This window comes from Crocodylus siamensis, chromosome 1 (assembly GCF_052110815.1).
Source record: "Crocodylus siamensis isolate JL-2025a chromosome 1, ASM5211081v1, whole genome shotgun sequence".
In the NCBI taxonomy this organism is placed as follows: domain Eukaryota; kingdom Metazoa; phylum Chordata; order Crocodylia; family Crocodylidae; genus Crocodylus; species Crocodylus siamensis.
In genome coordinates this window covers 201,458,846-201,471,127 of record NC_143395.1, presented here as the reverse complement: position 1 = coordinate 201,471,127, position 12,282 = coordinate 201,458,846, and the positions used below count along the sequence as shown (strand labels likewise).

The window sequence follows — 12,282 nt, the reverse complement described above, 5'->3', positions numbered from 1 at the left end:
CTCCCTGTCTAAATTTTCTCTGTCATTGCCTATACTGTCCAGTAGTGACAGCAACCAGAGGCTTAGGAGCAGAGAGTCTTTCTTTTCCTTCTGTGCCTTTGGCAGTGCAAAGTGAAATGCTGGATTGTGTAATTGTTACATAATTGTTCCTAAGTGCTGATTATCTCATTCAAATTCAGGCATCAGGCAAATAGTAACTCAGAGTCAATCCTTGTGTGCTTCTACAACTGTTTTTCTTTAGACCTAGAAAGTTATATGAACTTGGAACAGTGTTCATGCAATGCTCAATTCGGAAATCCTTTATCATTTGTGTTCAGGAGAACAGGGCACATTTCCTGACTTCTTTTCCATTTTGGTTAAGTTGTCACCTCCCTCCCTCCTTGTCAAAGCCATCTGCATCATGGGACTCACTTTCTCATCTAAAGAACAGTTGATCAGTGTTTCTGTTGGTCTCTCTGTATTCTGTATTCAGTATACAATAGTGTACAACAATCGCTTGTGACTATTGTATGCAATCGTAATAGTTTGCAATTTCCCAAGTTGCCTCAGAAAGCAACTATGGCCAGAAATGATGTGAAATTGTGGATGAAGATATAAAGAGAATGGGAATGGGGGGACGCTCTGCAGCCCAGGTGAGCAGGGTTGAGATAAAACGTATGTAGAAAGTAGGAATGTGCAGAGGTTATTGCTAACACACATCTAGGAAGGGAATTAAAACCTCATGCTTCTGGTTTTAACCATATGCTCTGAATGTATTGGTGATGAGAACCTGTGTCTACACAATGGGGGCTACTTACAACTGTGGTAACAAGTGCTGACCACTGCCAGGGACAGGGCAAGGGAGAGTTGGATCTTATCTCTGCTCAAGTCCAGCCTTTTCTCTATTTGTATATGTTCCTTCATTTCTGGAATACTCACTCCCATTAAAACTTCAGGGGACAGTTAGGAATGTAGATCATAATTGCCCAATTTAGGTATGTGGCTAATTTTCTTGTTTCTTGCAAAAACAGCTATGGGGTATTTAAATACAGCAGTGCTTCTTCATACCTGCTTTTTTCTCTCCCTGCAGATAGAAGTCCCATACTGAAGAGTAAGGAAACCCAACTGGTTTTCACCTACACTCAGGAGTCCTCCCATGGTGAACCCTCAGTTGCATGGTGCTAGAATAGCTATAGTGCTGCTTGCTACATACTCAACTTGATAAAAGACCTACTGGGACCTTAGCTACACAATATGTTTACATCACTATAATTCATCTATACACTAGTGTAAACAAGGAGCAGAGAAACAATGTACTGCCTTACAGTTGTGAAACTTGCTGTAACCCAGTGTAGGATTGTCCCAGGAAAAAAACTGTGGTAAAACTACAGTGGTTTAAGTTATACAAATGTGTCCAGATTTGGCTCAGAACTGGCATTTGCTTCCCTGCTAGCTAATGGCATGGTGCTCTAACAGTACCTATTGTTAGAAGTTATCCTGAAATAACTGACCGTTTGTCCACGTTGAACACCAGTGTAATTTATATTGGCATCCAAAATGGATATAAATTACATAATTGTAACTGTCTGATGTATTCAGGCCCAAGACTTTGTAGTTCATTCATATTAACAGATAGCAATGGATATTTGACAAGAATCAATTAAGTCAGTGATTGGTAACCCTTTAGAAGCCATGGTCCAGCTCTGGTGTGACACCGGCTGAGTGGCTTTGATGGCAGGTCAGTGACCCGGGGCTTTCTTTGCACCATGCAGAGGCCAGACAGTTGGGAATTGTGCCCATGGCACTGCCACTTCTCCCAGCCCTCTCTCTCTGAGGCTGCATGTGGGCTCAGCTTCTAGCCAGTGGGGGCTGTGCTAGGGTTGGGGACCTGCAAATTGTATCTGCACTGCTTCTGCTTCTCTGCCCCCTCCCACTTGCCTCCCATTTGCAGCAGGCACAGCTGGAAACTGCATGACCACAACTGTTCCTTGCTGCCTGGCCCCAATGTAAGTGGATGCGCTGGAGCTGTATCTGGGCTGTGAACTTTCCAGCTGTGCCTGCACTAGAACTGGGAGTTTGGGGGGAGGGGTGAGCAGAGAAGCAGGAGCAGTACAGATGCAGTTTTCAGATCCTCAACACTGGTGCAGCTTCCAGCAGCTTCCACCAGCTGGAAGCTGAGCCTCAAAACAGATGGGGAGTTGGGAGATGGGGAATGGGGAGAGTGGGGGCTGGAGAAGTGGCTGCGATGGGAGTGCTGACAAGGCTCTCCAGCTATGCAGATTGGATCCCATGGCTCAGTTGGTTGGATCTAGCCTGTGGGCCATAGGTTGCCAAACCCTGAATTAAGCTTTTGCAGGGAAATGAGTGGTAGGACAGAAGTCAGGGTTTTTTAGTAGTTGTTGTCAAAATAATTTGCAGTTCTGGCAAAAGGCTTCAACTTGGAGTAGTAGAAAAAGAGTGCTGTGGAAGCTAATATGGGCGAGTTACTAAAGGGTGTTGAGAATTTAACTGGTTCAAAAGAGGCCTGGACAAATTCATGGAGAATAGGTTCAGCAGTAAGCATTAAGCATGATAGTTTGGACCATAACCTCCAAATGAGGATCCCTCTAAGGCTTTCTACCCTGGAGGCTGTCGCAGGAGAGTGGCAGGGGATGGATTAGTTTGAACAGACGCTGCATAGATGCTCTTTTTCTTGGCATTCCCTATGCCACTGTGAGAGGCAGGATGCTGGGCTAGATAGCCAGTAAGGTATTTTTATGAGTTCCCATTGGAGCTGGGCAGTTTTTTAAAAGTGAATAGTAAGCTCATAAAGAAATGTGGTATTCTGGTGAGACCAAAAACATTAATGAATTTGGGCAAATATTGGCAAAAAGTTCTAGACAAAATTTTTCTGGCTCTAGGAACATTTTTTTTGCAGAGCTGCTGGGATTGAATTCTGTATTTCTTTCCCTGCCTTCTTCCAGGGGCCCCACAGCTTTCCCTATGCTCCAAATAACGTGGCATATGCTTTTTCCTTTACCTTGCCCAGCATCATTTTGTGTTTACCTGGTGTTCCGTCCTCCAGCACTCACCACAAGTAGTTCTGTTCTCTTTGTGAAATGTTGCTAGGTCTTAGCCAAAGGAGCAGGCTGTTCTTCTGTTCTCCCCAGTGCAGGCACTGAATATAATTTACAAGTAATTTACAGCCCACACTGGGCTTTTTAATTAGTTTAATTAGCAGTGTTTCTGCTATTAGCCCTGTGCATCAGGCGGGCAGGCATTGTGAATAGTGCTTTTGTTCATATTCTGGGTTTCTTTTAACAAGGAAGTAGACTGTGTCTTTGTTCTTGTGACTGTGGCACCCAGCGATACCATACTAAATGACATACTATAGTGATAATATAAATTTAGAGTGGATCTGTTGTTGATCAGCTTCTTATAAATCCCTATTTAAAGGGATTTATTTTACTCTACCTCTGTTCCCGTACCTGTAAAAAGTGCCTTGTTTATCTTTGTAGCTTAGAAATGTATTAACCACCAAGTAGCCACTGCAATTCAATGCTTTTCTGTGGGCCCCTCTACATGTGCAGGTAAAGGTGCAATGGGATCTAAAGCATGATCCCACAATCATGCCTCCTGCCATGCACATGTGGTGGTTAACACATTCCTAAACTACGAAGATTAAACCAATCCTGGGCTCCCCCTGCCCTGGCAAGCAGGTTTCTGTAGCTGGAAGCCCCCTCAGTTGAGGAGTTCCCAGCCATGGGGGTGTCCCGTTCTCCCCGCCCCCCCAGGCTGGGGGATTGCACCTGTTGCAATTCCCCAGCCTTGGGGGTGCATGAAAACCTGGGGAGGGAGGGGGCTGCAGAATCATGACAGCCATGATCCCCAGCCTCAGGGGTATGTGAAACCCATGATACTTCCACTCTGGGGGTTTCACAGTGGGAGCTGTTCTGCTTAGCAGCTCTGAAGAGCAGGTCATTAATAGGTACCAGTAGTTAATAGGTATAGATTGCTATTGCAGTCACAACATTGATTTGCCTGGAGTTTCACCTTTTGTTTTTACTGTAACTAAGGCTTTGCCTTCCTCAGGTGACTTTGAAAAGCACAAGAAGCAAGATTTGTTAGATAATATCTTTCACTGGACTATCTAGCTATAGGAGAGATGTTGGGCAAGCTTCTGGGCACAAAGTGCCCTTCCCTAGTTCTGGGTAAGGAACAGATATAGCCTAAGCTGAATACCAGGTAGAAAATACTTCTGTATAAAAAAGTACATACCTTTTATTGACTCATCACAGAATCTGGCTGCTTAGAGTCATAAACCTGGTCTGCATATGCAGCTCTCAATGGCTTTTTTTCCAGTGCATATTCCTGCTTTGTCTAAGAGCCGTATACATTTTCTGAGGGAATATCCAGTAGCTGTGACTGAAGAGCTGCTGTTCTGTTTCTTCTGAAAGTGTCCACACACCCACCAGGTGGCCAGATATTGTTCCTCTGCAGGAAGTGAAAGGTGTTTGTGAGACAACCAGATGCTCGTTTAGGGGAATAAATGTAAATGCATGGCAAGTCTTGTTTTAAAAATACAAGACTACACAGAGGGTGAGTTGAATGGGCCTCATGGAATGGCAAGCTAGGAAACATGGCAAAATCCTCATAAAAATTGACTAGCCTGATTAAAATTCTTACTGACCTGATGAGATGACTGGTCTGATGAAATGACTCATCCTTCTGTTAAGAGGAGCCTGTGTCTTCCTGCATGCCTTTCCCGAAAGAAAAATTCGAGAAACTGGAGAGTGTTCATGACCCTGAACAGTCTTCTCTCAGTATGTTGGGGCTGTCTCCCCAGATGGAGTGCTGCACTGGTTACATCCAGGTGTTGATTGTGGCTAGACACTGAAAAAGCTGGAAGATAGTACTGTTCATATCTCACCTAAAGGAGATGGAGTGCAGGGCCTAGAATTGTGACACTCGCCTGGCTGGCTCATTGTGTAACCTGAGAGCCACAGCAACATACGCATCCCCAAAATTATCTGTGGCAAGCCCATTGCATGGCAAAGGACACTGTGGCTGTGTCTACATGAGGCACTTTACTGTGCAGTAGATAAGTCTTCTATCCAGTAAAGTATTACTGTCTACATGTGCTCACATTTACTGTTCAGTAAATTAGTCTACTGCATAGTTAGATACAGGTAGTAAACGAACTGCAAAGTGAAACATGTAGATTCTGACTAGGAGCAAATTTGCTCCTGGTCAGTTTAGCCACCAGGGGGCCACAGGGGACAGGGAGCTTTCTGTTCATGGTCCTGGCGCTGCTCAGCTCCCAGGCTCTCTCCAGGAGCTGGAAGTTGATCAGGGCCAGGACTGGGGAGCTCTCTGCCCCCTGTCCCTGCTCCATGCACAGAGCTAGTTGCTCTGAGGACTGAGTGGGGGCTGGGAATCTATCCCTTGCTTGTCCCCCAGAGCAGCCAGGTCTGTGCAACATGGAGCTGGCTGCTCTAGGAGACAAGTGAGGGCTATGTTCCCAACACCTCTCCTCCTCCAAGTGGCCAGCTCTATTCCAATCAGGGCATCTGCAAGTGAGTGCCATGTTTCATGCCTACCCCGAACCCTGCAGGAGGCTCGCCTGCAGCTTCCCTACACCTTGGACTGCTCCCAGCAAACCCCCATCAAGAGGCTTGCTGGCAGCTATGTGTCCCCATGTGCACTGGGCCAGGAGAGCTCTGCCCACTGCAGGGGCAGCTCTCTCTTAACTCTGTGCACATCAAGTCCCCTCCCAATGTGCATGGGGCCAAGAGACAGCTACCACTGCAGCTGGCAGAGCTGTTCTGGCCCCATGCCCACTGGGACCACCCTGTGCCCTTTGCCAGCCCCCAGGCTAGCATGGTGCAGGGGAAAGGGGAAGGAGCCTTGAACTCCCCCTGGCTGCTGCAGCGGGGCAGAGCAGGGTGGGAGCAGCCCTATATTGGGCTACTCTCATTGGGAGTAAATCTGCTCCCAAGAGGGAACACATGTAGGTGTACTCCCCTGTAGGCTTACTGTGCAGTAAGCCTACTGAGAAGTAATAGCACATGTAGACAATCCCACTGTGTATTATTTGTACCAGGACTGATGTATTGTATTATTCAAGATCTCAGGAAAGATACTCAATGCATGTAGTAAAAGCACCCCCCAAAGCTTTGATATACATTTCTGTGAAGATCCTCAGTCTTCATCATAAGATGAAGAGCCACAGCTTAGACTGGGCACTGTTGCTCTTTCAGTTTGCATTTTCTTACTGGTGCCTGTAATGGCTTTGCAGGGAGTCTGGAAAGCATAGAATAGCAGGTTGAGCCTTGTGGCATGCCAGGCTTAGGAGTATGCAGTTGTCTTCAGTGGCAATCTGGGTTCAGATTCACAGGGGTTTTTTTGTGCAGACCTAAATCCTTCATTCTGGGTAAGTGGCTGTAAAGCAGCTTGCAAACAAAAATGACATGTGTTCCCTTTGCGCTGCAGGGAACTCCTGGACATGACCTGCCGCCTTGCCAACACACTGAAGAAGTATGGAATACAAAAAGGGGACAGGGTTGCAGTCTACATGCCTGTGTCGCCCCTGGCTGTGGCTGCTATGTTGGCTTGTGCCAGAATTGGTGCTGTTCACACAGTAGTCTTTGCTGGTTTCAGTGCGGAAGCTTTAGCTGGGAGGATCAATGACTGTAAGTAAAAAAACAAAGCAAAATACTTTAAGTTGGATATTTCCTTGGTTACAGTTGAGTAGTATATAGGGAAACAAGTTTTATGGTCATTTTGTTTTAATGAAAGTTAATTTAGATGGGAAAAATAAATATTTTATTTATCTTTTTTGACCTATGGTAAATAGCGTAGGTGCAATTTGAAGCACTCGGTTAAAGAGCTATACTGTACTATGACTCTTCAGAAATCCACAGGCATTGCTAAAATTCCAGGCTAAGAACAGGTGTTGCATTTGTCCCTGGATGAGTTGTACCTATGTTTATTAGACTAGAAATACCCTGGGATTAGTGTGCACACACATTGCCCTTCCAGTCAGAGCTTAGTGAATGGCTAAATGTACTGCTGCTTTTCTTCCATTGATTCAATGATACAATCATGGGATAATGACAGTCATTCAGACATACTTTGCGATGTCCCAGGATAAACTGTTAGTACTTTTTTAGTATTTAACCCAGGAGAATGGACATGGCTGTCTGAATGATTTAAGTTTGTCTTGCAATAAAATGTTTTTTTTCCCTGGACAAATATGACATCTCTTTGTAGCCCAAGTAAGATAAAGGACTCTGAATTTGGTAGGGATTAGGTGGGTGTTTAGTAGAATTGGAAGGTGTTAAAAGATTACTCCACAGTGGAGGTAGGAGGGCATCTGGAAGATTACACTTACTTGCTTGGGGCCATGCTCTTGGATCCATTAATGTTAGTTGGAAGATTCACATTGGCTTCAGTGGTCTTTGGATGGGGGACTAATTCTCCTCTTGTGCCTTGAAGACTGGAAAGGCCACTCCTTCAGTTACCATTTTAAGGAGGGTTTGCCATCATTGTTGGGTATTAATGTTCACCACATATTCATGACTAATTAAAGCACAGTGTATGTCATGGAAAACACCCTGATAGGTCTGCCAATTCTCTCTCTCATTAGCGGAATGCAAAGCTGTCATTACATACAACCAAGGCATTCGGGGTGGACGAATCATAGAGCTGAAGAAGACTGTGGATGAAGCTGTGAAGAATTGCCCAAGTGTCAAACATGTCTTTGTGGCTCAAAGGACGGACAACACAGTCCACATGGGTGATCTCGATATCCCACTTAATGAAGTACGTTGACATTGTTATTTTAATCCAGGTATTTAATCCAGTGCTGGTTAGACTGCCCTGTCTTTAGGAGCTGGGTACTGTAGATACCTTGCTTGATGTTCCTGTATGAGGACCTCTGTTTTCACATACCAGGTATTTTACAGGCATTGGCTGTACTGGGAAATCATAATAATTAGGATGTGATCATAAATTGGAGCAACTGGTGCAGGCTACAGGAAATGCTCCCTATGGTGGATAGCTACTTCAGACCACCAAACTTTGCATTACATCCCACAGTGGAATGCAATGCCTAGTATTTAGAAATTGCCCCCAATTTTTTCTTCCAGCAATGGTGTTCCATACGTTTCAGAATACCCCAAAACCATGATACCTATTGTTGCACTGTTGTGTTCAAACATAGAATCATAGAAAATTAGGGTTTGAAGGGACCTCAGGAGGGGCATCTAGTCCAACCCCCCTACTCAAAACAGGACCATCCCCAACTAGATCATCCACCCAAGGCTTTATCTAGATGGGTCTTAAAAATCTCCAAGGATGGAGATTCCACAACCTCTCTGGGTAGCTTGTTACAGTGCTTTCCTACCTTCCTGGTGAGAGAGAGTTTTTCCTGATATCTAATGCAAACTTCCCTTGCTGTAGCTTGAGACCTCTACTCCTTGTTCTGTCATCTGCCACCATTCAGAAAAGTCTAGCTCCATCCTCCTTGGAACCACCCTTAAAGGTAGTTGAAGGCTGCTATTAAATCTCCCCACTTCTCTTCTTCAGACTAAATATGCCAGTTCCCTCAGGCTCTTCTCGTACATCATTTGCCCCAGCGTCCTAACCATTTTTTGTTGCCCTCAGTTGTTGACTCTCTCCAATTTGTCTACATCCTTTGTGTAGTGGGGGACCCAAAACTAGATACAGTACTTCAGATGTAGTCTAACCAGTGCTGAATAGAGGGGAAGAATCATTTATCTTGAATTGCTGGCAGTGCTCCTACTAATGTAGCCCAGTATGCTGTTAGTCTTCTTAGCAACAAGGGCACATTGTCAGCTCATATTCTGCTTATTATCTGCTGTAACCCCCAGCTCCTTGTCTGCAGAGCTGCTGCTCAGCCAGTCGGTCCCCAGCTTGTACCAGTACATGGGATTGTTCCATCCTAAGTGCAGGACTTTGCACTTGTCCTTACTGATCCTCATGAGATTTCTTTTGGTCCAATTCTTCAATTTGTTGAGGACTTCTGAATCCTAGCCTTACCATCCAGTATGTCTACTACTCCATCCAGCTTGGTGTCATCTGCAAACTTGCTGAGGATGCGCTCCATCCCATCTTCCAGGTTGTTGATCAAGATACTGAACAAAACCTGGCCCAGGACTACCCTGGGGCAGTCCACTTGATACTGGCCGCCAACTAGACATTGAGCCATTGATAACTACCCTTTGAGCCGGATGATCCAGCCAGTTTTCTATCCTCCTTACAGTCCATTTGTCTAACCCATACTTCCTTAACTTGGTTGCAAGAATTTGTGGGAGACCATATCAAAAGCCTTGATAAAGTCAAGGTATATCACATCTGCTGGTTTCCCCACATCCACGGAGCCAAGTCATGCCTGACCAACCTTGTTGCCTTCTGTGATGACTGGCTCTGCGGATGATTTGCCCCTGGTGAATCCCTGCTGACTATTCCTAACCACCTTCTCCTCCAAGTGCTTAGAAATGGATTCCTTGAGGATCTACTCCATGCTTTTTCCAGGGACTGATGTGTGGCTGACTAGTCAGTAGTTTCCTTGACTTTTTTCCTTCTTCCCTTTTTTAAATATGGGCTCTGTGTTTGCCCTTTGCCAGTTACCTGGGACCTCTCCCAATTGCCACAAGTTTTCAAAGATAATGGCCAGTGGCCCAACTCTCTCAGCACCCTTGGATGCATTGTGTTGGATCCCATGGATTTATACACATTCAACTTTTCTAAATAATCTCTAACCTGTTCTTTTGCCACTGTTGGCTGCTCACCTCCTCCCCAAACTGTGCTACCAGGTGCAGTAGTCTGGTGCTTGCCTGTGAATGAATTAAAAAAGCATTGAGTACTTCACTCTACATCATCTGTCACTAGGTTGTCTTCCCCATTCAGTAAGGGACCCAGAATTTTCTTGATCTTCCTTTTGTTGCTTCATTTGTCCAAGTTTCCACTTGCTGTAAGCTTCCTTTTTGTGTTTTAGCTCACTGAACAGTTCCTTGCTAAGCCAAGCTGGTTGCCTGCCATACTTGCTCATCTTCCTGCACATTGGGGTGGTTTGTTCCTGCGCCCGCAGTAAGGTGTTTGTTTTTTTTGTTTTTGTTTTTTTTTTAAAAAAATACAACCAGCTCTCCTGGACTCCTTTCCCCTTCAAACTGGCCTCCCAGGCGATCCTTTCCATCAGTTCCCTGAGTGAATGGAAGTCTGCTTTTCTGAAGTCCAAGGTCCTTACTCTGCTGCTCTCCTTCCTTCCCAGGTGGTTCAGGCAAACTCGGTAAAATCTTATCTATGCTGTGAAACTGGATATTAGTTTTGCAGAAGCAGACAAGACCCAAGAGAGGCTTCGTGTAATTATTCTTTTCTCCTGGGGAATGATTCTGTAGGACTATTTACAACCTATATAGGCTGGTGGAGGAAGGATCACTCATTAAAATGTGCACCTGCTTGAGGCAGGGGTAACTGTGTCAGTTTACCAGTAGCAATAATCAGACAGCACTAATTGCATTCAGTGCTGGAAACCACCATTTGAACATAAAAAATATTGAGGAGCTAAAACTCACTTTCCAAGTCAGTTGGTGTTCCTGTGAAGTAGGAGCAAATGACTGCTAGATGCTAACAGTACAATCTAGACAGGAAGAGCTTGTTTTATTGGTTAGGTGTTGCTTAATCCTTGAATAAACTGAAGCAGAGGTGGCATCTGAAGTCTGCAGGTAACTTGAAACTGCAGTTAAGAAATGTGAACCTTGAATGCAGTTGTCTGGTGTTAACTCTTTTAGTGCTGATCAATATAGTGGAAATATCCAGCTAATACATTTATACCACAACCTAAAACTGCCTCAGGGTGCTGAAAGCTCTCACTCCCCACTTCTTCATTGCTAGTGACTTCCAGCTTCATTCTGCAGTGGTGCGGTGATCTGTTTTAATACAAAAATCTGAGATACATTGAGAATGTGGAGACAGGATGAAAGAGGTTGAACTCTCTATTAAGTAGCACAGGGATATTATACTTTAACTCGCTATTTTAATTGAACTGAAGCTACTACAGATTTGCTCCTCTTCTACATTTGATACCACTGAAGCCAGTGGGCCTTGCTGTAGACTTAGGAGCACATGGAACCTGGCCATGGTACCAAAACTCAGGGAAGTCAGTCTGACTATGCTGTGAAAACATAAATGCAGATGAGATCCCTAACTTGCCCAGGGTGTAAGACTTAGTTTTGATTTTACCTCCTGTTACTATTTTAATATTTGTTAATTGCTCACAAACACTTGGAACTAAATGCAGGCTCTGAATAGTGGTTAGTTGTAAGGCCAAATCACCCTATAGTGTTTCACAAGCACTCACAACTGATCACTGAGATAAACACTTAGTTCAGTGATTCTCAAATATTTTGCTGTCTTGACTTTGATTACTGTCATACATCTGTAGAACCATTGTGTACACCTGCAGTTAAATGGGGCAATGACTTACCCTGCCTCTACTACTCAACAGTAACTGTCCCTGTGCCCACAATTACTCCATGATGAGGGCTAGCCTAGAGGCTTGTCCTTGAATAAAATATGACTGAGTTAGGCTGGGTTAGCTCTCTCTGCAGCATAATTCAGGCACTGGGACAGTTTCCAGAAAGCTGAGGCATGTTAAGTCCCTGTTCCCTATTAATTGGAGGCATATGGAAGAATTATGGGATTGGGGAAATTAAGGGCCACAGGAGTCTTGTGACCCCACTCATAACTGCCACATCCCTACTTGGCATTACAACCCCTAGGTTGGGAACCACAAGCCTAAACAATCCTGAGGGAAGTATTTCTTCACCTAGAATAGCACGGTGCCTCAGGGAAGTAGGTTGCCTCTCTGTTTTTACAGACAATTGTTGAATATTTGGAATATATCATGATTGCTACAGGCTTGTATACACCCAAGGAAGATGCTGGAGGTTGTCACCCAGGCTGGAAAATGTTTTCTGAGCAATGATTGTTTTATGTCCGTCAACTTACTTGAGCCCTTAGGGCAGGGGTGGGTAAAATGGCAGATCTGTGGTTGGCAGCTGGACTCCATTTCCCAGCAGCTCCTGTCTGCATCATTGCATGCCATTAACATGGACACCCCAAAGGGGCAGGGCTATGACAGCAGGGGGAGCTGGGTTTCCACAGGGGTTAGCCCGTGGAGTGCTGGCAGGGTGGACTGAGGAGCTGCTCTGGGGTCAAGGCTGGGATTTGGCAGGAGTGACAGCATGGTCCAGAGCCAGGGCAGAGCTGTGATCTGCTGCCCACACGCCCCACTGGGGC

The 12,282-nt window shown here is 45.1% G+C and overlaps 1 protein-coding gene across 3 annotated transcripts in view; it reads left to right on the top strand.

The window, feature by feature from the left end:
* The window catches only part of ACSS1 (acyl-CoA synthetase short chain family member 1), a 70,213-nt gene that overhangs the window by 22,242 nt on the left and 35,689 nt on the right, over positions 1–12,282 (top strand). For all 3 annotated transcript variants that reach the window (XM_090052441.1, XM_090052449.1, XM_090052457.1), the window contains 2 exons: positions 6,451–6,650; positions 7,607–7,782. In XM_090052441.1, the coding sequence (XP_089908567.1) occupies positions 6,451–6,650; positions 7,607–7,782 (376 nt within the window). The remainder of the gene's footprint in view (positions 1–6,450; positions 6,651–7,606; positions 7,783–12,282) is intronic.